The sequence below is a fragment of the Gorilla gorilla genome, chromosome 18, assembly GCF_029281585.2.
Source record: "Gorilla gorilla gorilla isolate KB3781 chromosome 18, NHGRI_mGorGor1-v2.1_pri, whole genome shotgun sequence".
Taxonomy (NCBI): Eukaryota; Metazoa; Chordata; class Mammalia; order Primates; family Hominidae; genus Gorilla; species Gorilla gorilla.
In genome coordinates this window covers 36,799,595-36,823,137 of record NC_073242.2, presented here as the reverse complement: position 1 = coordinate 36,823,137, position 23,543 = coordinate 36,799,595, and the positions used below count along the sequence as shown (strand labels likewise).

The following is a 23,543-nucleotide window of genomic DNA, read 5'->3' as shown; positions in this document are numbered from 1 at the left end:
AATAAGAAGACAATTACTTTAGGCCAGGCGCGGTGGCTCAGGCCTGTAATCCCAGCACTTTGAGAGGACGAGGTGGGCGGATCTCAGGAGTTCGAGACCAGCCTGGCCAACTTGGCAAAACCCCGTCTCTACTAAAAATACAAAAATCAGCCGGGTGTTGTGGCGGGCGCCTGTAATCCCAGCTACTCGCGAGGCTGAGGCAGGAGAATCGCTCGAACCCGGGAGGAGGAGGTTGCAGTGAGCCGATATCCCGCCACTGCTCTCCATCCTGGGCAACAAGAGCAAAACTCCGTTGCAAAAAAAAAAAAAAATTATCCAGGCAGGAGGCTCTGGAAGGGACACGTTTCAGTGTGTGCACGTGCATATGTGGGTAGTGTGTATTTGTACTAATTGCAATTTTCTTTACCATGGTTATATATTTCCTAAATATGTTCAATAAAAAGTGCTAAGTGAAGCAAGTGACATCTTTGGAGGCTATCTTTATTTATTTATTTGGAGATGGGGTCTCGCTTTGTTGCTCAAGCTGTAATACAGTCACTCCATCGTAGCTCACTGCAGCCTCCGACTTAAATGATCCTCCCACCTCAGCCTCTCAAGTAGCCGAGACTGTAAGTGTGCACCACTACCCCCAGGGTGATTTTTTCCCCCTCAGGCAATCCTTTTGCCACAGCCTCCCAAAGTGCTGGGATTACAGACGTAACCCACCGTGCCTGGCCTATTTTTGTTAGAGCCGGGGTCTCGCTATGTTGCCCAGGCTGGTCTCAAATTCCTGGCCTCAGCCTCCTGAGTTGTTGGGGTTACAGGAGTGAGCCACTGGGCCTGGCGGCTGTCTTTAAACTTGGAGGTTAGCCAGGTGCAGTGGCTCATGCTTGTAATCCCAGCACTTTGGGAGGCCAAGGCGGGCGCGGATCACCTGAGGTCAGGAGTTCGAGACCAGCCTGGCCAATATGGTGAAACTCTGTCTTTACTAAATATACAAAAATTAGCCAGATGCGGTGGCATGCACCTGTAATCCCTGCTACTCGGGAGGCTGAGGCAGAAGAATCGCTTGAACCCGGGAGGCGGAGGTTTCAGTGAGCCAAGATCGTGCCAATGCACTCCAGCCTGGGCGACAGAGAGAGACTCCGTCTCAAAAATAAATAAATAAATAATAAACTTGAAGGTGAAAAAAATAAATAATAAATAATAATAAATATAAACTTGGAGGGAGGACCCCTCACCGTGACTGGCCTGCCTGAGCAATTGGGGGCAGACCACGGGAAAGGGGCGCCCTGCATCTCTGGGTTTCCTCTTTGCCCCCCACCCACACCATTCCCACCCGTTCTTTCCCAACGTCCTGGAGTACAGCCAGGCGGCGGCAGCCCCGAGGCAGCCACGGCTGGAGCCCGTGGTAGAAGGGAGCGGGAAGGGTGCTCCTGGCGGGGAGGACAGGCTGCGCAAAGCAGCAAAGGACTGGCAGTGGTCTGTGCGCCAGAATCCGGCGCTCACGTGGCCGCGGCGTGGACAGGAGCCGCAGGCGGAGGAGGCTGCGGCTGCCACCGAGGTGGAGACGTCTGGCACAGGCCTCACCCCATTTGACCCCGCTCGCTAGGCCCCGGCTCGGCCTGGACTCGCTGCTGCCCCCGGCGGCGGAGGTTGGACATGCACCCCGCGACCCTCTTTTCAGAATACTGTATACAGGTCAGGCGGCTTTCTAAGCGCTTTCAATGTATTTTTAAAAATTTACATATACTCGATGTAAAAGAGAACTGTATGTATTTATTTATCGAGACAAGATATCGCTCATGTCACCAAGGCTGGAGTGCAGTGGTGCGATCACAGCTCACTGCAGCCTCGAACTCCTGTTCTCAAGCAATCCTCCTGCCTCAGTCTCCCAAAGCACTGAAATTACAAGCGTGAGCCCCACGCCTGTCCTACATTTATTTTATTTTATTTTATTTTATTTTATTTTATTTTATTTTATTTTATTATTTTTTCTGAAACAGTGTCTCACTCTGTTACCCAGGCTAGAATGCAATGGCATGTTCATGGCTTACGGCAGCCACAACCTCCCTGACTCAAGCGATCCTCCTACCTCAGCATCCCGAGTAGCTGTGACCACAGGTGCCTGCCACCACACCCAGCTGATTTTTAAAAAAATTTTGTAGGGACGGGATCTCCTTGTGTTGCGCAGGCTGGTAACGATGGATCTTCTGGCCTGAAGCGATCCTCCCATCTCAGCTTCCCAAAGTGTTGGGATTACAGGCGTGAGCCACTGGGCCCAACCAACTTCTCTCTTTTTTTTTTTTTTTTTTTTTTTTTTTTGAGACAGAGTCTTGCACTGTAACCCAGGCCAGAGTGTAGTGGCACAATCTCGGCTCACTGCAACCTCTGCCTCCCAGCTTCAAGCAATTCTCATGCCTCGGCCTCCCAAGTAGCTGGGATTACAGGTGCATACCACCATGCCCAGCTAATTTTTGTATTTTTGTAGAGATAGGGTTTCACCATGTTGGCCAGACTGGCCTCAAATTCCTGACCTCAGGTGATCCATCCGCCTCGTCTTCCCAAAGTGCTGGGATTACAGGCACGAACAACAGAGACAAGCAAGGCCTGGCCAACTTCTTACCATATAACTTTGACACTTCTTGTATCAAGAGGTGAGGGAGTCTATGTTCCCTCCCCTTGGAACTGGGAAGGCTTGTGATCACAGTGGAAGGGATGCTATATGACTTCTGAGTTTAGATCATAAAATATGTAGCTTCCACCTGGCTTTCTGAAGCACATGTGCTAGAGTCCTCAGCTGCCAGGTGGGCAGTCTGACTGCCCTATATTATTATTATTATATTTTTAAATTGAGACAGAGTCTTGCTCTGTGACCCAGGCTGGAGTGCAGTGGTGCGATCTTGGCTCACTGCAGCCTCCACCTCCCAGGTTCAAGGGATTCTCCTGCTTCAGCCTCCCAAGTAGCTGGGATTACAGGCATGCACCACCACACCTGGATAATTTTTAGTAGAGAAGGGCTTCTCCATGTTGGCCAGGCTGGTGCCCTGTACGAATTATTTATTGCTGTGTAACAAATTACCTCCAAAACATAGCACCATGCTGGAGTGCAATGGCACGATCTTGGCTCACTGCAACCTCTGCCTCCCGGGTTCAAGCGATTCTCCTGCCTCAGCCTCCCTAGTAGCTGGGATTACAGGCGCCCGCCACCATGCCCAGCTAATTTTTTGTATTTTTAGTAGAGATGGGGTTTCACTATGTTGGCCAGGCTGGTCTCCATCTCCTGACCACAGGTGGTCCACCCACCTCAGCCTCCCAAAGTGCTGGGATTACAGGCGTGAGCCACACCATACCCAGCTCAAACATAACATCTTAAAAACATTTTTTTAAATAGAGACAAGGTCTCACTATGTTGCCCAGGCTGTTCTTGAACTTGAACTCCTGAGCTCAAGTGATCCTCCCACTTCGGCCTTCCAAAGTGCTGGGATTACAGGTGTGAACCACTGCGCCTGGCCAATATCTTAAAACAATAAACACTGGCCGGGCGCGGTGTCTCACGCTTGTAATCCCAGCATTTTGGGAGGCGGAGGCGGGCGGATCACGAGGTCAGGAGATTGAGACCATCCTGGCTAACACAGTGAAACCCTGTCTCTACTGAAAATACAAAAAAATTAACCAGGCGTGGTGGTGGGTGCCTGTAGTCCCAGCTACTCAGGAGGCTGAGGCAGGAGAATGGTGTGAACCTGAGAGGCGGAGCTTGCAGTGAGCCGAGATTGTGCCACTGTGCTCCAGCCTGGGCAATAGAGTGAGACTCTGTCTCAAAAAAAAAAAAAAAAAAAAAAAAACAATAAACACTTATCACACACAGTTTCCTTGGGTCAGGAATCTAGGAGGTTGTGGCTCAGGGTCTCTCATGAAGTGCAGTGAAAATGTTGGCCAATGCTACCGTCATCTGAAGGCGTGACTGTTTTACAGAATCTAATTCCAAGGTAGCTCCCTCACATGCCCAGCAGGTTACTGCTGGTTGTTGGCAGAAGGCCTGTCATGCTCAGGGTTGGGGTCCAGCCCCAGCTGAGGTGTGAGAGGAACCAGTGGACGTGAGGCAGGGAGCTAGAAGAACACTCGAGAGACAGCAGGTAAATGAGACATGGCTTTATTCAGCAGCTCTCTCATCATCAACATCTTACTCTCACACTGTCTGCTCTGTCTCAGCTGCTTACTCCGGCAGCTCCCACACACACACAGCTGTGTGGCCAGCTCTCCCTTCAGGGTCAGCAGCTTCACTCTTTCTTTTCTTTTCTTTTTTCTTTTTTTCCTGAGATGGAGTCTCGCGCTGTTGCCCAGACTGGAGTGCAGTGGTGTGATCTCGGCTCACTGCAACCTCTGCCTCCTGGGTTCAAGCAATTCTCCTGCCTCAGCCTCCTGAGTAGCTGGGATTACAGGCATGCACCACCATGGCCAGCTAATTTTTGTATTTTTAGTTGAGAAGGGGTTTCACCATGTTGACCAGGCTGGTCTCAAACTCCTGACCTTGTGATCCACCTGCCTTGGCCTCCCAAAGTGCTGGGATTATGGGCATGAGCCACCACACCCCACAACCTTACTCTTTCTCCCTCTGGGCATGAGCAAGCTGAGCTGTGTCTTGGCTTCCCCGAGATGGACAGCTCTGGCTTTCTCTCTTTCTCTGGGCACAAGCACCTGCACAAGAGCCATGTCCCATGTCAAGCCATGTTGGGCCGAGCCCTGTGCACAGTGTCAGCAGGGCAATTATACCTTTTACAGACAACAGTGGCTCAGAGCCAAGTGATGAGCCTTCCCATGTTATGGCTACACGGCTGTGATAACAAGTGGAGCTATATGCCTGCACTCTAAACTCACTGAGTCACTCTGGATGTTTACTTTGGCCTATGCCCACTTGACTGCAGCACACCCATGTTTCTTACAGGGCCTCAGTTCCTCACTAAGGAGATCTCTCCCTAGGGTTACTTGAGTGCTTTCATATCATGGTAGCTGGCTTTGTCTAGAATGAGTGGTCTACAAAGGAGCAAGATGGAAGCCACAATATCTTCATGATTTAGCCTCTAAAGTCACACACTGTCATTTCTGCATTATCCCAATGGGCCAGTTCAGCCCCTTTCAATGTGAGAAGAGACTTCACAATGGTATCAATACCAGGAAGCAGGAATCACTGAGGACCATTTTGGAAGCTGACTATTAAAGCCTTGAGGCTGCCATGCTGTGAGGAAGCCCAAGCTAGCCCATGCAGAGGACAACATAGATAGGCCCGGAGACTACTCAGAGAAAGGGAGAGAGAATGCTAGGTTGTCTTTCAGCTGTTTTAGCTGCTTATTGTTCCAGCTTTAGCCACCATCTGACTGCAATTGTATGAGCCAGAAATAGCCAGGTAAAAGTGTCTTCCCAAATTCCTAGTGCACAAAAACTGTCAGAGGCTGGGGGCAGTGGCTCACTCCTGTAATCCCAGCAGCACTTTGGGAAGCCAAGGTGGGAGAACTGCTTGAGCCCAGGAGTTAGAGGCAACATAACAACAACTCGTCTCTAATGAAAAAAAAAAAAAGAAAAAGAAAAAGAAAAAGGCCAGGCACAGTGGCTCACGCCTGTAATCCCAGCACTTTGGGAAGCCAAGGAGGGTGGATCATGAGGTCAGGAGTTTGAGACCAGCCTGGCCAATATGGTAAAACCCCGTCTCTACTAAAAACACAAAAATCAGCCGCACATAGTGGCTGGCGCCTGTAATCACAGCTACTCAGGAGGCTAAGGCAGGAGAATCGCTTGAATCCGGGAGGCAGAGGTTGCAGTGAGCCGAGATTGCACCACTGCATTCCAGCCTGGGCAGCAGAGTGGGACTGTCTCACATTAATTAATTAATTAATTAAACGCTAGAAGAAAATATGGTCAAAATCTTTTATAACTCTTGGAGTGAGGAAGGCAATCTTGGCTCACTACAACTTCCACCTCCCGGGTTCAAATGATTCTCCTGCCTCAGCCTCCTGAGTAGCTGGGATTACAGGCACCCACCACCATGCCCGGCTAATTTTTGTATTTTTAGTAGAGACGAGGTTTCGCCATGTTGGCCAAGCTTGTCTTAAACTCCTGACCTCAGGTGATCCACCCACCTCAGCCTCCCAAATTGCTGGGATTACAGGCATGAGCCACCATGCGCCGCCTAATTTTAAAAATGTTTATAAAGACAGAGTCTTACCACATTGTCCAGACCTGCCTCAAACTCCTGGGCTCAAGTCATTGTCTTGTCTCAGCCTCCCAAAGTTCTGGGACTACAGGTGTGCACCACCACACCTGGCTAATTTTGTTTATTTTTTATAGAGTGAGGGTCTCCCTGTGTTGTCCAGGGTGTCTCAAACTCCTGGGCTCAAGTGGTCCTCCTGCCTCAGCCTCCCAAAGTGCTGGGATTATAGGCATAAGCCACTGCACCCGGCCCCAGTGTGTGTCTTCTGAGGCTAAGTCATAAAGAGATTGCGGCTTCTATTTTGCTTCCTCTTAGATCACTCATTCTGGGGGAAACCAACAATAAATAACAGGAACACACCAGGAGACCAGAGAAAGCTGAGATACAGGCCTAATGCCCAGTCCTCTGTATTCATTTCTAATTGCTGCTGTAACAAGTTACTGCACATTTAATGATGTAAAACAACACAAATTTATCTTACAGTTCTGTAGCTTAGAAGTCTGACAGAGTCTCACTGGGCTGAAATCAAGATGTTGATAGTTCCTTCCTGGTGACTCTAGAGTGAGAATCCAGTTCTTTACCCTTTCTTGCCTTTAGAGGCCACCTGTATTTATTAACTCACAATCCCCTTCCTCCATCTTCAAACCGGAAACATTGCAGCTCTCTGTGTCTTTTTTCTTTACTCACATTTCCCTCTGACTTTCTTCTGCCATCCTCCTTCATTTTTTAAGGACCCCTGTGGGCCAGGCATGGTGGCTCATGCCTGTAATCCCAGCACTTTGAGAGGCAGAGGCAGGCGGGTCACCTGAGGTCAGGAGTTCCAGACCAGCCTGGCCAACATGGCAAAACCCCATCTCTACTGAAAATACAAAAATTGGGCCAGGCACAGCGGCTCACACCCGTAATCCCCATACTTTGAGAGGCTGAGGCAGGTGGATCACTTGAGGTCAGGAGTTCGAGACCAGCCTGGCCAACATGGTGAAATCCCGTCTCTACTAAAAAAAAAAAAATTACAATAATTAGGCGTGGTGGCCAGCACCTATAATCCAAGCTACTTGGGAGGTTGAGGCACAAGAATTGCTTGAACCCGAGAGGGGGAGGTTGCAGTGAGCCGAGATTGCACCACCGTACTCCAGCCTGGATGACAGAGCAAGACTCTGTCTCAAAATAAAAATTAAAATAAATAATAAAAAATAAATAAAAATCAGCAAATTAGGCCAGGTGTGGTGGTGGCTCATGCCTGTACTCCCAGCACTTTGAGGTGGGAAGGTTGCTTGAAACCAGAAGTTTAGACCAGCCTGGGAAACAAAGTGAGACCCCATCTCTACAAAAATAAAAATAAATTAGCCAGGTGTGGTGGGACGTACTTGTACTCCTAGCTACTAGGGAGGCTGAGGTGCAAGAATCGCTTGAACCTGGGAGACAGAGGTTGCAGTGAGTTATGACAGTGCCACTACACTCCAGCCTGGGTGTCAAGGGTCTTTGAAAAAATAAAATAGGCTGGGCGTGGTGGCTTACACTTGTAATCCCAGCACTTTGGGAGGCCGAGGCAGGCAGATCACAAAGTCAGGAGTTCGAGACCAGCCTGGCCAACACAGTGAAACCCCGTCTCTACTAAAAATACAAAAATTAGCCAGGCATGGTTGCACGCGCCTGTAGTCCCAACTGCTTGGGAGGCTGAGGCAGGAGAATGGCTTGAACCTAGAGGGGGGGTGGGCAGAAGTTATAATGAGCCAAGATTGTGCCACTGCACTCCAGCCTAGGCAACAGAGCGAGACTCCGTCTCAAAAATAAAAATAAAAATAAATCAATAGAGCCTGGTATGATGGCTCATGCCTATAATCCCAGCACTTTGGGAGGCCCAGGTGGGTGGATCATCTGAGGTCAGGAGTTTGAGACCAGCCTGACCAACATGGAGAAACCCCATCTCTACTAAAAATACAAAAAATTAGCCAGATGTGGTGGCACATGCCTATAATCCCAGCTACTCAGGAGCCTGAGGCAGGAGAATCGCTTTAACCGGGGAGGTGGAGGTTGCAGTGAGTCGAGATAGCACCATTGCATTCTAGCCTGGGCAACAAGAGCAAAACTCCATCTCAAAAATAAATAAATAAATAGATAGATAGGCTGGGCACGGTGGCTCACGCCTGTAATCCCAGCACTTTGGGAGGCCAAGGTGGGCGGATCACCTGAGGTCAGGAGTTCAAGACCAGCCTGGCCAATATAGTGAAACCCTGTCTCTCCTAAAAATTTAAAAAATTAGCCAGGCGTGATGGCGGGTGCCTGTAATCCCAGCTACTCGGGAGGCTGAGGCAGGAGAATCTCTCGAACCTGGCAGGCGGAGGTTGCAGTGAGCCGAGATCACACCATTGCACTCCAGTTGGGCAACAAGAGCGAAACTCCACCTCAAAAACAAAATAAAATAAAATAAAATAAAATAAAATCAGGAGATTGGTCAGCTTAATTCCATCTGCAACCTTAATTCCCTTTTGGCCATTTAACCCATCATATTCACAAGTTCCAGGGATTCATGCAGGGACACCTTTGGCGACCATTATTCTGTCTACCACACTCTCTAGAAGAGAGTAGATGTGAGAAACAGCATCTGGAGAGGGAGGAGCCAGCAGGAGAGGGAAATATCACAGACGCCAGAGGAAGAGAGTTCCCAGAAGGGTATGTGCAACAGTAAGGGATCCCTCTGGGAGGTCAAGCAAGAGAAGACCTGAAAAACAACCATTGGCCGGGTGCGGTGGCTCACGCCTATAATCCTAGCATTTTGGGAGGCCGAGGTGGGTGGATCACTTGAGGTCAGGAGTTTAAGACAAGCCTGGCCAACATGGTGAAACCCTGTCTCTACTAAAAATACAAAAATTAGCCGGACATGGTGGCAGGCACCTGTAGTCCGAACTACTTGGGAGGCTGAGGCACGAGAACCACTTGAACCCTGGAGGCGGAAGTTGCAGTGAGCCGAGATGGCACCGCTGCACTCCAGCCTGGGCGACAGAGTGAGACTCCGTCTCAAAATAAGTAAATAAATAAATAAATAACCATTGGGTCTAGCGTCTGGTGACACCAGCCACTAGGTGTCAGGGCAATGCTGGAGGCAGCAGCTAGTTTATGGCATGGGCAGCAAGGAAGAAGTGAGGAAGTAGAGACTGAGAGTGTAGAATCTTTCCAAAAACTTGAATGTGGAGGGGTAGATGGGATAATGCCGGGAGAGGAGGCTGGTGAAGGACCTCTTAGTGAAGGGAGATTTGTTGCTGTTTCTGAGATGGGAAAGAGAAACAAGTTGCAATGTAGATGGGGAGGATGGAGAGGTTGAAGGTGTAGGAGAGATGGGTCACCATCAGATGGGACGTCTGTGAAGGAAAGACCTCAGCTGGCGCACAGCTTGGAAAGGAGAGACTGACTGTTGAGTTGATGCAAGCTCAGGTGTTGCCAGGCGGGCGCCATGATAGTAGAGAGGTTAGGATACTGTCAAGGGTGTGTGTGGCCAAAGGAGTGGTTCTGTGAATGTATGGGAGAAAGGGAGACCGACCACCAGGAAGCACTGGTGAGGCAGGACCCGGGAGGATGGGAGGCTGCAGCCCGAATGGTGCCTGAAATAGTTTCAGGGGAAATGCTTGGTTCCCGAATCGGATCGCCGTATTCGCTGGATCCCCTGATCCGCTGGTCTCTAGGTCCCGGATGCTGCAATTCTTACAACAGGACTTGGCATAGGGTAAGAGCAAATGCTGTTAACCACACTAACACACTTTTTTTTTCTTTTTTTTTTTTTGAGACAGAGTCTCACTCTGTCGGCCTGGCTGGAGTGCAGTGGCACGATCTCGGCTCACTGCAACCTCCGGCTCCCCGGCTCAAGCAATTCTCCTGCCTCAGCCTCCCGAGTAGCTGGGATTACAGGCATGTGCCACCACGCCCGGCTAATTTTTGTATTTTTAGTTGAGATGGGGTTTCACCATGTTGGCGAGGCTGGTCTTGAACTCCTGACCTCAGGTAATCCGCCAGCCTCGGCCTCCCAAAGTGCTGGGATTACAAGCGTGAGCCACCGTGCCCGGCCAACAGTTTATAAATCTGTGGAGACTTCATTTCCCTTGATGCCTTGCAGCCGCGCCGACTACAACTCCCATCATGCCTGGCAGCCGCTGGGGCCGCGATTCCGCACGTCCCTTACCCGCTTCACTAGTCCCGGCATTCTTCGCTGTTTTCCTAACTCGCCCGCTTGACTAGCGCCCTGGAACAGCCATTTGGGTCGCGGAGTGCGAGCACGGCCGGCCAATCGCCGAGTCAGAGGGCCAGGAGGGGCGCGGCCATTCGCCGCCCGGCCCCTGCTCCGTGGCTGGTTTTCTCCGCGGGCGCCTCGGGCGGAACCTGGAGATAATGGGCAGCACCTGGGGGAGCCCTGGCTGGGTGCGGCTCGCTCTTTGCCTGACGGGCTTAGTGCTCTCGCTCTACGCGCTGCACGTGAAGGCGGCGCGCGCCCGGGACCGGGATTACCGCGCGCTCTGCGACGTGGGCACCGCCATCAGCTGTTCGCGCGTCTTCTCCTCCAGGTGTGCACGGGAGTGGGAGGCGTGGGGCCTCGGAGCAGGGCGGCCAGGATGCCAGATGATTATTCTGGAGTCTGGGATCGGTGTGCCCGGGGAACGGACACGGGGCTGGACTGCTCGCGGGGTCGTTGCACAGGGGCTGAGCTACCCAGAGATACTGGTGTTCGAAATAAGAGTGCGAGGCAAGGGACCAGACAGTGCTGGGGACTGGGATTATTCCGGGGACTCGCACGTGAATTGGATGCCAAGGAATAACGGTGACCGGGAAAGGCGGGGAGGCAGGATGGCGGTAGAGATCGACGATGGTCTCAAGGACGGCGCGCAGGTGAAGGGGGGTGTTGGCGATGGCTGCGCCCAGGAACAAGGTGGCCCGGTCTGGCTGTGCGTGATGGCCAGGCGTTAGCATAATGACGGAATACAGAGGAGGCGAGTGAGTGGCCAGGGAGCTGGAGATTCTGGGATCCAGGGCAAAGATAATCTGCCCCCGACTCCCAGTCTCTGATGCAAAACCGAGTGAACCGTTATACCAGCCTTGCCATTTTAAGAATTACTTAAGGGCCGGGCGCGGTGGCCCACTCCTGTAATCCCAGCACTTTGGGAGGCCGAGGCGGATGGATCACTTGAAGTCAGGAGTTGACCAGCCTGGCCAACATGGTGAAAGCCTGTCTCTACCAAAAATAGAAAAATTAATCGGGCGCTATGGCGGGTGCCTTAATCCCAGCTACTCGGGGGGGCTAAGGCAGGAGAATCGCTTGAACCCGGGAGGCGGAGGTTTCAGTGAGCCGAGATCGCGCCACTGCACTCCAGCTTGGGCCAGAGTGAGACTCCGTCTCAAAAAAAAAAAAAAAAAAAAAAGAGACTTAAGGTCTAAGATGAAAAGCAGGGCCTACGGAGTAGCCACGTCCGGGCCTGGTCTGGGGAGAGGGGAGGATAGGGTCAGTGACATGGAATCCTGACGTGGCCAAAGGTGCCCGGTGCCAGGAGGTCATCGACCCTTGGACTAGGATGGGAGGTGGGGGAACAGAGGATAGCCCAGGTGGCTTCTTGGAAATCACCTTTCTCGGGCAGGGTCCAAGGCACTGGGTTGACAGTCCTAACCTGGTTCCACCCCACCCCACCCCGCCCCACCCCTCTGCCAGGTGGGGCAGGGGTTTCGGGCTGGTGGAGCATGTGCTGGGACAGGACAGCATCCTCAATCAATCCAACAGCATATTCGGTTGCATCTTCTACACACTACAGCTATTGTTAGGTGAGTGGCTCCGCCCCCTCCCTGCCCGCCCCGCCCCGCCCCGCCCCGCCCCTCATCCCCCTTGGTCGGCTCAGCCCCACTCCATGCAATCTTGGTGATCCACACAGCTGACAGCCAGCTAGCTGCTCATCACGGAGCGTCCTGCGGGTGGGGATGTGGGGAGGTAACTAACAGGAGTCTTTTAATTGGTTTAAGTACTGTTAGAGGCTGAAGGGCCCTTAAAGACATCCTAGGTCCCCAGGTTTTTTGTTTGTTGTTGTTTTGAGACAGGGTCTGGCTCTGTTGCCCAAAGTGAGGTCTAGGATGCCCTTAGTGTGCACTGGCGTGATCTCAGTTCATGGCAACCTCTGCCTCCCTGCCCAAGGGATCCTCCCACCTTAGCCTCCCAAGTAGCTGGAATCACAGGCGTGCACCACTATGCCCAGCTAATTTTTGTTTTTGTTTTTTTTTTGGTAGAGATGGTGTCTCGCCATGTTGCCCAGGCTGGTCTCAAGCAATCTCTCTGCCTCAGCCTCCCAAAGTGCTGGGGGGATTACAGGTGTGAGCTACCATGCCCCACCAACACCCCAGTTTTGTGGAAAAGATGCCGAAATTCCTTTTTAAGGAGAAGCTGAGCATGAGCTATCTTTTGTCTCATTTAGTGCTCAGCAGGAAAATTTGTATCTAGTCCCATAAGAACAGAGAGAGGAACCAAGGGAGTGGGAGACAATGGCGCCCCAGGCCTTGCTGATGCCATATGCCGGAGATGAGACTATCCATTACCACCCTTCCCAGCAGGCTCCCACGCTCCCTTTGAGTCACCCTTCCCAGCTCCAGAGAAGGCATCACTGAGGGAGGCCCAGCACCATGGTCCTGGCTGACACATGGTTCAGACTTGGCCGATTTATTTAAGAAATTTTATTGCTCAGAACTTTCCCTCCCTGGGCAATGGCAAGAGCTTCAGAGACCAGTCCCTTGGAGGGGACCTGTTGAAGCCTTCTTTTTTTTTTTTTTAAGAAATAATCTTGCTCTGTTGCCCAGGCTGGAGTGCAGTGGCACAATCATAGCTCACTGTAACCTGGCTCAAGCGATCCTCCTGAGTAGCTAGGACTATAGGCACATGTCACTGCACCCAGCTAATTTTCAATTTTTTTTTTTTTTTTTTTTTTTGAGACATAGTCTCGCTCTGTCACCAGGCTGGAGTGCAGTGGCACGATCTTGGCTCACTGCAACCTCTGCCTCCCGGGTTCAAGCAATTCTCCTGCCTCAGCCTCCCGAGTAGCTGGGACTACAGGCGCGTGTCACCACGCCCAGCTAATTTTTGTATTTTTAGTAGAGACAGGGTTTCACCATGTTGACTAGGATGGTCTCAATCTCTTGACCTGGTGATCCAACCGCCTTGGCCTCCCAAAGTGCTAGCATTACAGGCGTGAGTCAACCTCACCGGGCATTTTTTTTTTTTCTTTTTTTTGAGACGAAGTCTCGCTCTTGCTGCCCAAGCTGGAGTGTGGTGGCATGATCTCGGCTCACTGCAACCTCCACCTCCTAGGTTCAAGCAATTCTCCTGCCTTAGCCTCCCCAGCAGCTGGGATTACAGGTGCCCATCAACACGCCCGGCTAATTTTTGTATTTTTATTAGAGATGGGGTTTTGCCATGTTGGCCAGGCTGCTCTCGAACTCCTGACCTCAGGCGATCCACCCCCATTGGCCTCCCAAAATGCTGGGATTACAGGCATGAGCCACCGTGCCCAGCTGAATTTCTAAATTTTTGATACAGATCGGGTCTTTCTATGTTGCCCAAGCTGGTCTTGAACTCCTAGCCTAAAGCAGTCTTCCCACCTCGGCCTCCCAGAGTGTTTGGATTACGTGCGTAAGCCACCATATCTGCCCTGGAGCCTCTTGTTTTAGAGACCCTTCCCAGCAGCTCCTGGCATCTAGGTAGTGCGGTGACATCATGGAGTGTTCAGGAGGTGGCCAGTGCCTGAAGCCCACACCGGACCCTCTTCTGCCTTGCAGGTTGCCTGCGGACACGCTGGGCCTCTGTCCTGATGCTGCTGAGCTCCCTGGTGTCTCTCGCTGGTTCTATCTACCTGGCCTGGATCCTGTTCTTCGTGCTCTATGATTTCTGCATTGTTTGCATCACCACCTATGCTATCAACGTGAGCCTGATGTGGCTCAGTTTCCAGAAGGTCCAAGAACCCCAGGGCAAGGCTAAGAGGCACTGAGCCCTCAACCCAAGCCAGGCTGACCTCATCTGCTTTGCTTTGGCATGTGAGCCTTGCCTAAGGGGGCATATCTGGGTCCCTAGAAGGCCCTAGATGTGGGGCTTCTAGATTACCCCCTCCTCCTGCCATACCCGCACATGACAATGGACCAAATGTGCCACACGCTCGCTCTTTTTTACACCCAGTGCCTCTGACTCTGTCCCCATGGGCTGGTCTCCAAAGCTCTTTCCATTGCCCAGGGAGGGAAGGTTCTGAGCAATAAAGTTTCTTAGATCAATCAGCCAAGTCTGAACCATGTGTCTGCCATGGACTGTGGTGCTGGGCCTCCCTCGGTGTTGCCTTCTCTGGAGCTGGGAAGGGTGAGTCAGAGGGAGAGTGGAGGGCCTGCTGGGAAGGGTGGTTATGGGTAGTCTCATCTCCAGTGTGTGGAGTCAGCAAGGCCTGGGGCACCATTGGCCCCCACCCCCAGGAAACAGGCTGGCAGCTCGCTCCTGCTGCCCACAGGAGCCAGGCTTCCTCTCCTGGGAAGGCTGAGCACACACCTGGAAGGGCAGCCTGCCCTTCTGGTTCTGTAAATGCTTGCTGGGAAGTTCTTCCTTGAGTTTAACTTTAACCCCTCCAGTTGCCTTATCGACCATTCCAAGCCAGTATTGGTAGCCTTAGAGGGCCAGGGCCAGGTTGTGAAGGTTTTTGTTTTGCCTATTATGCCCTGACCACTTACCTACATGCCAAGCACTGTTTAAGAACTTGTGTTGGCTGGGTGCAGTGGCTCACACCTGTAATCCCTGTACTTTGGGAGGCCAAGGCAGGAGGATCACTTGAGGCCAGGAGTTCCAGACCAGCCTGGGCAAAATAGTGAGACCCCTGTCTCTACCAAAAAAAAAAAAAAAAAAAAATTAGCCAGGCATGGTGGTATGTACCTATAGTCCCAACTAATCGGGAAGCTGGCGGGAAGACTGCTTGAGCCCAGAAGGTTGAGGCTGCAGTGAGCCATGATCACTGCACTCCAGCCTGAGCAACAGAGCAAGACCGTCTCCAAAAAAAAAAAAAAAAAAAAAAAAACTTGTGTTAACGTGTTAAACTCGTTTAATCTTTACAGTGATTTATGAGGTGGGCACTATTATTATCCCTATCTTGATGATAGGGACAGAGTGGCTAATTAGTATGCCTGAGATCACACAGCTACTGCAGGAGGCTCTCAGGATTTGAATCCACCTGGTCCATCTGGCTCCAGCATCTATATGCTTTTTTTTTGTTGGTTTGTTTTTGAGACGGACTTTCGCTCTTGTTGTCCAGGCTGGAGTGCAATGGCACAATTTCGGCTCACCACAACTTCCACCTCCCAGGTTCAAGTGATTCTCCTGCCTCAGCCTCCCGAGTAGCTGGGATTACAGGCATGCGCCACCAGGCCTGGCTAATTTTGTATTTTTAGTAGAGACAGTGTTTCTCTATGTTGGTCAGGCTGGTCTCGCACTCCCGACCTCAGGTGATCTGCCTGCTTTGGCCTCCCAAAGTGCTGGGATTACAGGCGTGAGCCACCACGCCCGGCCAGCATCTATAATATATGCTAAACCTTACCCACAGCTGCCTCTGTCTTGGGGTCAGGGTTCTTGAATGGTCTGGGCCAGCCTGAGTTAGGAGTGGGAAGAGGAAGAGGAGGCACGCGCCGAAGTGTTCTTCCCGCCTGACCGAGTCCTCTGTGCCTGTGAGGAAGGTGGGCACCGCTGTCACCCTGTTTCCCGGGAAGCCAGCAGGCCCAGGGAGATACTGGGATTTGCCAAAGGCTCACAGCGAGCAAGCAGCAGTGGGTGCTGGCCCCTCACCACTCAGCCTGGCACACACTGTCTCAGAGCAGACCTGGGAGAAGGCATGTGAAACCCACCTAGCCCTGGCTGGAAGAGAAGTGGGGGAGTGGAAATGAAAGGTGGGGACTGGGAGGAGCTGCCCACGTGCCCTCCATGGTTCCAGGATGGCACTTTCATGCTGGGAGTGAGCTTGCCCTGTGCCAGGCTGTCATTGAGGCATTTTCCATTCAACAACTGTTTCTCAGACGAGGCACAGGCAGGTTAGCTCTCCCAGGCCACTCAAGTAGTAAGGAAACAGATTTAAACCCAGACAGTTTGGCTCCACGGCTAAGGCCCAGAGAGGGGTGGTGACAAGCCCAGGGTCACACAGCCACAGCCCCAGAGCCTAGGAACTGCTGGCTAGGGCAAGCAGACAGCTGACTCCTAGCCAACTGGAGGTGGAGCAGAGGTGGAGCCAGGGAGACCCAGGTGGCCTCTCTGAGAGTGGAGCACAGGTGGCAGAGTGGCCCGGGGCAGCATGAAGTGGTGCTGGGGCCCAGTGCTGCTCATCGCGGGTGCCACGGTCCTCATGGAGGGTAAGCCGCCATGTGCTGGGGTATAGGGGTGGCCTGGTGGGGGCTCAGGGGCCATCTCTGCCCCAGCAGTCCCTGCTTCTTGGTGGGGGGACCGCCTGTGGGCGACAGTCCACCAGTGGGGATGTAACTCCGTAGGACTCTGTGGGGCGGTATATGTAGCCACCTGTGTCAACATGGATGAGATTTTCTCGGGCCAGCTGCAGTTTGCGTTGGCGGGGCCTGTGGTCTTGTGTGTGTGTGAGGTGCTGCCTGTGTGTGTCCTGTGCCTGCCTCCCCCTCAACTTTCACAATGACCTCAGGCAAACTCTGGGCTCCTCTGGCCTCAGTTTCCCTTTCTTTTCATCCATCCTCTGGGCAGCCTGGCTCAGCTGTCTCATGGGGTGCCTGTGTGCCTGTGAGGGGCGGTGGGCAGGGGCCCTCTCTCTGGCGGGCTCTCAGGCAGTTTCTGGGAAGGTGGGGAAGACTGAGTCTCTAGACCAGGGTGAGGTAAGTTTCCATTTCTTGGGGCCCTCCCCACTTGGAAATGATGCAGGCCTCTAATCCTTCCTCTTAGGCCTCTGCTGCTAAGAGGACAATTAAGCTAATGCTCTCTACACACAGAGGCCGCCTGGCTGACTCAGTGGCGGGGGCAGGAGTTGGGGGTTCTGAAGCCTGGAGGGGGGCTGGCCTACTCCCAAGCTGAACCCCAAGCCCCGGAGTGCTGAGCACAGCTGAAGGAGAATTAATTACTGAGTGTGCACACTGAATAGGTTCCAATAAAAGCTGTCTCAGCCTCATATAAATATTTTCATTCTGGGAGGGGCTGGTGAGGTAATCAGAGTCACAGGCAAGGACCCTGGGCCCGCCCCCCAGCCCATCCCCTCTCCTCCCCAAAGCTAGGCAGGCCTGGAGTCCCTGCGTCTCACCTGTGTCTCTCTCTTCCCAGGTCTTCAAGCCGCTCAGCGTGGTAAGGTCTGGGGACACGGGGCCTAGGTCTTACTTGGGTCTGGGTCGGGACTGGGGTGAGGTCAGGACAGGTATCTGCTGTCAGTGTGACCAACTCCTTTCCACAGCCTGTGGACAGCGTGGCCCCGGCCCCCCCAAGCCTCAGGAGGGCAACACAGTCCCTGGCGAGTGGCCCTGGCAGGCCAGTGTGAGGAGGCAAGGAGCCCACATCTGCAGCGGCTCCCTGGTGGCAGACACCTGGGTCCTCACTGCTGCCCACTGCTTTGAAAAGTAAGTCATGGCTGGGGTCAGGCAGGGTCTCCGGCTCTGGGGAGTGGACAATTTGTCTCAAGCCCCACAAGGCTAGTCCCTGCCTCTAGAGTAATAATAAAGAACCATTTACTGAGAATCTGCCATGTACTGGGTACATATTGTCAAGTTAATTGTAACAACCACCTTTCATAGTAGATTTACAAATCAGAAAACTCAGGTTGCAAGGGAATGACCTCGCTTAAAGTCACAGACTGAGGCCGGGCACAGTAGCTCACGCTTGTAATCCCAGCACTTTGGGAGGCCACGGAGGGAGGATCGCTTGAGCCCAAGAGTTCAAGACTAGCCTGTGCAACATAGCAAGACCATGTCTCTACAAAAACTGTAAAATTAGCCAGGCATGGTGGTGCACACCTGTAGTCCCAGCTACTCACGAGGCTGAGGTGGGAGGATCACTTGAGCCTGGGAGGTCAAGGCTTGTAGTGAGTCATGGTCATGCCACTGCACTGCAGCCTGGGCGACAGGACGAGACCCTACCTCAAAAAGAAAAAGCCGTGGAGTGCTCTCTGCTATCTTCCACCTACCTGTGGAGTCTCCCATGGTGTCACTGTCTACCCTTGCACTCAGCAGCCTGGACTTTGTCCCCCTTCCAGGGCAGCAGCAACAGAACTGAACTCCTGGTCAGTGGTCCTGGGTTCTCTGCAACGTGAGGGACTCAGCCCTGGGGCCGAAGAGGTGGGGGTGGCTGCCCTGCAGTTGCCCAGGGCCTATAACCACTACAGCCAGGGCTCAGACCTGGCCCTGCTGCAGCTCGCCCACCCCACGACCCACACACCCCTCTGCCTGCCCCAGCCTGCCCATCGCTTCCCCTTTGGAGCCTCCTGCTGGGCCACTGGCTGGGATCAGGACACCAGTGATGGTAAGTGCTGGCCCAGACTGAAGCCCGGAGAGGCACTCTGCTTGCCCAGCGTCACAGTCTCAGCTCCCAACTGTCCTGGCTTCCAGTCTCCCTTGCTTCCCAGATCCCAGACTCCAGCCCCAGCCCCGTCTCTTTCACCAGCTCCTGGGACCCTACGCAATCTGCGCCTGCGTCTCATCAGTCGCCCCACATGTAACTGTATCTACAACCAGCTGCACCAGCGACACCTGTCCAACCCGGCCCGGCCTGGGATGCTATGTGGGGGCCCCCAGCCTGGGGTGCAGGGCCCCTGTCAGGTCTGATAGGGAGAAGAGAAGGAGCAGAAGGGGAGGGGCCTAACGCTGGGCTGGGGGTTGGACTCACAGGACTGGGGGAAAGAGCTGCAATCAGAGGGTGTCTGCCATAGCTGGGCTCAGGCATCTGTCCTTGGCTTTGTTGCCTGGCTCCAGGGAGATTCCGGGGGCCCTGTGCTGTGCCTCGAGCCTGACGGACACTGGGTTCAGGCTGGCATCATCAGCTTTGCATCAAGCTGTGCCCAGGAGGACGCTCCTGTGCTGCTGACCAACACAGCTGCTCACGGTTCCTGGCTGCAGGCTCGAGTTCAGGGGGCAGCTTTCCTGGCCCAGAGCCCAGAGACCCCGGAGATGAGTGATGAGGACAGCTGTGTAGGTACGAGTGGGGCATGCTGGGAGTGGGTAGGAGCCACTGTGAAGCAAACCTCAGTTAGGACTAGAGAACTGGCACAGGCATCCACACCGCCGAGCCTAATTAGGGGGCTCTTTCACCCCCTGGGATGGGAACAGCCCTGTTAGGGCTGAGAGGCACAGGCACTTTGGAACTCTACAGGTTTGGAGTTTAGGTGAGAAGAGGAATCTCTGAGACCTGACTTGGGTTTCTGGGGAAGTGGCAGGCTTCCAGCAGGGACCCAGCGAGCCTGCACAGGGTAGGGCTCCCAGTCAGAATTCCGGCATTAAGTGACTGGCATGCAAATTGAATGCAAAGTAATTCCTGGGACGGATATTATGTCTTGATGATAAGAGATGCACTAATGAGCCAGGAATACGGGAGGCAGGCCCAGCCTGGAGGGTGCAGACGGGTGGAGCAGGGGAGTGACAAGTAGGGGCATTCCCACGAGGCTGGGACAGGGGTCCCATCAGACCAACAGGGCTAAAAGTTCAGGCCCTGGCTTGTGAATCGCAAGTCTGCCACCTGCCTGTAGTTACAGAGCAAGGAAGTCTCTTAACCTCTCTGGAACTTTGGTTACCTTCAGTAATGAGGGGAACAAAATTCAATTTCAAAAGATACTGTGAGGATTTGATGGGAAGTGGGAAGTGCTTAGCAAGAAGTCAGATGAGGCACTCATCTGTTTCAGCCTGTGGATCCTTGAGGACAGCAGGTCCCCAGGCAGGAGCACCCTCCCCATGGCCCTGGGATGCCAGGCTGATGCACCAGGGACAGCTGGCCTGTGGCGGAGCCCTGGTGTCAGAGGAGGCGGTGCTAACTGCTGCCCACTGCTTCATTGGGTAAGTCTTGGATCCCTCTCTGCTGTGCCCCCTGCCCCTGCCGGCAGCCCTGTCACCTGGTGCCGTCCACACTGCCTCTGCACAGGCGCCAGGCCCCAGAGGAATGGAGCGTAGGGCTGGGGACCAGACCGGAGGAGTGGGGCCTGAAGCAGCTCATCCTGCATGGAGCCTACACCCACCCTGAGGGGGGCTACGACGTGGCCCTCCTGCTGCTGGCCCAGCCTGTGACACTGGGAGCCAGCCTGCGGCCCCTCTGCCTGCCCTATGCTGACCACCACCTGCCTGATGGGGAGCGCGGCTGGGTTCTGGGACGGGCCCACCCAGGAGCAGGTAGGTGGGCACAGGGCCAGGGCTGCTGTCCATCCAACCTGCAGGCCGGGGCAGCCAGCTTTCCCTTGCTCCACAGGCATCAGCTCCCTCCAGACAGTGCCCGTGACCCTCCTGGGGCCTAGGGCCTGCAGCCGGCTGCATGCAGCTCCTGGGGGTGACGGCAGCCCTATTCTGCCGGGGATGGTGTGTACCAGTGCTGTGGGTGAGCTGCCCAGCTGTGAGGTGAGCCCCAGGCCCCCACACCTTACCTAATAGGCCCCTGGCATCCCCTCACCCAATAGCCCAAGAACGGACCTTCTAGGCTTGGCCTCTGGACCCACCTCCCACCTGAAACTAAGCCTTTTTGCCAATTAGCCCCCAAACAGCCAGAGGTTCCCTAGCCCGCTCTACCGTCCTGCACAGCTGCCTATAAAAAGTCACCCATTGTCACCTGACCCCTGACAGGGCCTGTCTGGGGCACCACTGGTGCATGAGGTGAGGGGCACATGGTTCCTGGCCGGGCTGCACAGCTTCGGAGATGCTTGCCAAGGCCCCGCCAGGCCGGCGGTCTTCACCGCGCTCCCTGCCTATGAGGACTGGGTCAGCAGTTTGGACTGGCAGGTCTACTTCGCCGAGGAACCAGAGCCCGAGGCTGAGCCTGGAAGCTGCCTGGCCAACATAAGTATGTGGCCCCGGGGCCTCCTGCCAAACCCTGCCTCTCCAGGACCCTTCTCTCTCCAGTAAGAACGTGCCGTTCTAACCCACTCCAGCTGCCTTGGGTAGGGTGGAGCAACAGGCAGACCCATTTGATTCAGATTCTGGTTCTTTGTCATCGTGTGACTTGGAGCAGGCTGCTCAACCACTTTAAGCCTCAGTATTCTCATCTGTCATGGCAGCCAAGACAGACCCTGTTCCTTCGAGGAATGGGGAGGGAGGGAGGGACCAAAGCCGTGAGGATGAGGACAACTCCACCCTCCTTCCTTCCCCACAGGCCAACCAACCAGCTGCTGACAGGGGACTTGGCCATTCTCAGGACAAGAGAATGCAGGCAGGCAAATGGCATTACTGCCCCTGTCCTCCCCACCCTGTCATGTGTGATTCCAGGCACCAGGGCAGGCCCAGAAGCCCAGCAGCTGTGGGAAGGAACCTGCCTGGGGCCACAGGTGCCCACTCCCCACCCTGCAGGACAGGGGTGTCTGTGGACACTCCCACACCCAACTCTGCTACCAAGCAGGCGTCCCAGCTTTCCTCCTCCTTTACCCTTTCAGATACAATCACGCCAGCCACGTTGTTTTGAAAATTTCTTTTTTTGGGGGGCAGCAGTTTTCCTTTTTTTAAACTTAAATAAATTGTTACAAAATAGACTTTAGAAAATAAGTTACAAATTGTAGCAAAAGGCTCCTTTCCACAGGCAACTTTCCCATCGGTGGGGCTCTGCATCCGCCTCTCCCTGGTGTTGCAATCTGGCTGCTGAGGGTGGCACGGCATCTCAGCAGAGGCTGGCGCTGAGAAGAGCACGGTGATGAGGCTGGGGGAAGGAGGTCCTTCAAGGACAGGGACGCGAGGAACACCCCACCCCCTCCTTGGGAAAGAAGCCAGATCTGGGTCCTCTTCACAAGGGGAGAGGAGAAGATACGGGGATGCCCGAACTACTCCTGAGAAAATGTGGAGATCAAGCCCCTCCCTGCATGCGCTCCCTCCCCCAGATTCTGATCTTTGGAGACTTGAAGTTCAGAGGGAGAAGCTGAGGTCTGCAGGCCACTGGGGTGAAGGATCCAGGAGTGGGGTCGTGGGGGTGGGTGGAGGGGGCAATGGCAAGTCCCCTCTGCCCGTCACTGGTGCCACTGGGGCTCCTGGGGGGAGAGACAGAGGAGGTCACCAACTGAGGGGCAGACCCCGCACAGCGTGTACCCCCTCCCAGCCCTGCAGGCCATTCCCCCGCCCCTGGCCCCGGAGGCCCAGATGAGAACAGGGATTCTAGGCCTCCTAATTATTTTCCCAGCCCTGGCAAACTGGCTCCTCCCTCATATCCCTTGAGGTCATGAGAAATCTTCTATCCTTAAAGCCATTCCTTCAGCTTTCAGGTGACTCCCACCTGCCCTCTGCTCTGACAAGGCCTGTCAAGGGCCCACCATCTCAGGGCCACCCACCCTCGGTGGCCACTAGATGGAATGGGTCCGCCTCTACTAGAGGAGGTGGAGAGGCCAGCCCAGGTCCTGCTGAGGGAACCGGCCGCCCCACTCCCTGGCAGCCGCCGGCTTCCAGCAGTGCTGGGTGGAGGCGATTCCCCACGGAGATGCCCTCTGATCAGGGATGTGACAGGGGCTAATGACTGTTGTTGCTGCAGCTGGGCCTGGACTTCAAGGAAACAATTATCTGTGACTCAGTCCTCCAGTTAAAGGTGTGCAGAGGGTGGCAGGGTGCGCAGGTAGAAAGGGTGGTTTGGTTGGATCCTATAAAGGCCGTTGGCAGCAGAGGGAGAAGGGGCTGAATAAAGGTTAGAGAAGAGATGGGAGCAACACTGACAGGGAAGGACCAGAGGTCTAGTTTCCAAGGAGAGAAGCAGCAGAGACAAGGCACAGGGAAAGAGGGACAGGGAGTAGGGTGCCAACCAGTGACCCAGTTTCCGTGGCCAAGTCAGCAGGGAAGCCATGGAGCCCATGCCCCATCCCTTGTTCCCTGGCACCCGGCCTGCTCTAGGAAAGAATGGAACCTAGACCAAACCAATGGCTTCCTCTTTTTCTCTGGAAGTCATTACTTTACTGGCTGACTCAGGAGGGTTTCCAGCCACAGCAGCCAGGGCGTACCCAGTGACCTTCCCCTGAACAGAAAGACCATTCCATTCTGGCTACAGTGTAATGGAGGAGCCCAGGTAGCAGCCTCGGCCTGAACACGCCCCCACGTGCTGCCCAACCCACCCTGCTATTTGTTATACCTGACCTGCGGGTGCTCAGCTCAGCACATCCTCAAACTACTTCTCTCACCCCATAGCCAAGCCCCCACCCACCTCTTAGAATCCCTGGGGCTCTCT

General features: G+C 53.9%; 4 protein-coding genes across 12 annotated transcripts in view; 3 read left to right on the top strand and 1 right to left on the bottom strand.

Moving 5' to 3' along the window:
- The first annotated feature begins 9,915 nt into the window (after positions 1-9,915).
- LOC101127117 (zinc finger protein ENSP00000375192) lies at positions 9,916-10,575 on the top strand. The gene has a single exon (XM_055365972.2). The coding sequence runs from the start codon at positions 9,916-9,918 to the stop codon at positions 10,408-10,410; it is 495 nt and encodes a 164-aa protein (XP_055221947.1). The 3' UTR covers positions 10,411-10,575.
- VKORC1 (vitamin K epoxide reductase complex subunit 1) lies at positions 10,396-14,467 on the top strand. 3 transcript variants are annotated; one of them, XM_055365973.2, is made up of 4 exons: positions 10,549-10,737; positions 11,874-11,983; positions 12,440-12,523; positions 13,979-14,467. In XM_055365973.2, exons 1-4 carry the CDS (start codon positions 10,565-10,567, stop codon positions 14,185-14,187), a joined length of 576 nt encoding a protein of 191 aa, XP_055221948.1. In that variant the 5' UTR covers positions 10,549-10,564; the 3' UTR covers positions 14,188-14,467. The 3 variants fall into 3 exon arrangements, with proteins under 3 accessions (XP_018867958.1, XP_055221948.1, XP_018867960.1); XM_019012413.3 differs by lacking the exon at positions 12,440-12,523 and having other exon boundaries at positions 10,396-10,737; XM_019012415.3 differs by lacking the exons at positions 11,874-11,983; positions 12,440-12,523.
- Positions 14,468-14,470: 3 nt separating this feature from the next.
- PRSS53 (serine protease 53) lies at positions 14,471-21,872 on the top strand. Of its 3 annotated transcripts, XM_004057535.4 has the most exons (11): positions 14,602-16,567; positions 17,493-17,513; positions 17,620-17,782; positions 18,415-18,680; positions 18,822-18,976; positions 19,130-19,349; positions 20,053-20,203; positions 20,289-20,533; positions 20,610-20,755; positions 20,978-21,194; positions 21,504-21,872. In XM_004057535.4, exons 1-11 carry the CDS (start codon positions 16,510-16,512, stop codon positions 21,521-21,523), a joined length of 1,662 nt encoding a protein of 553 aa, XP_004057583.1. In that variant the 5' UTR covers positions 14,602-16,509; the 3' UTR covers positions 21,524-21,872. The 3 variants fall into 3 exon arrangements, with proteins under 3 accessions (XP_063556233.1, XP_004057583.1, XP_055221938.1); XM_063700163.1 differs by lacking the exon at positions 14,602-16,567 and adding an exon at positions 14,471-14,546 and having other exon boundaries at positions 17,493-17,782; XM_055365963.2 differs by having other exon boundaries at positions 20,978-21,872.
- The window catches only part of ZNF646 (zinc finger protein 646), a 9,751-nt gene continuing 8,008 nt past the window's right edge, over positions 21,801-23,543 (bottom strand). For all 5 annotated transcript variants that reach the window (XM_055365946.2, XM_055365944.2, XM_004057529.5 and 2 more), the window contains exon 3: positions 21,801-22,365. In XM_055365946.2, the coding sequence (XP_055221921.1) occupies positions 22,244-22,365 (122 nt within the window). In that variant the 3' untranslated portion in view covers positions 21,801-22,243. The remainder of the gene's footprint in view (positions 22,366-23,543) is intronic.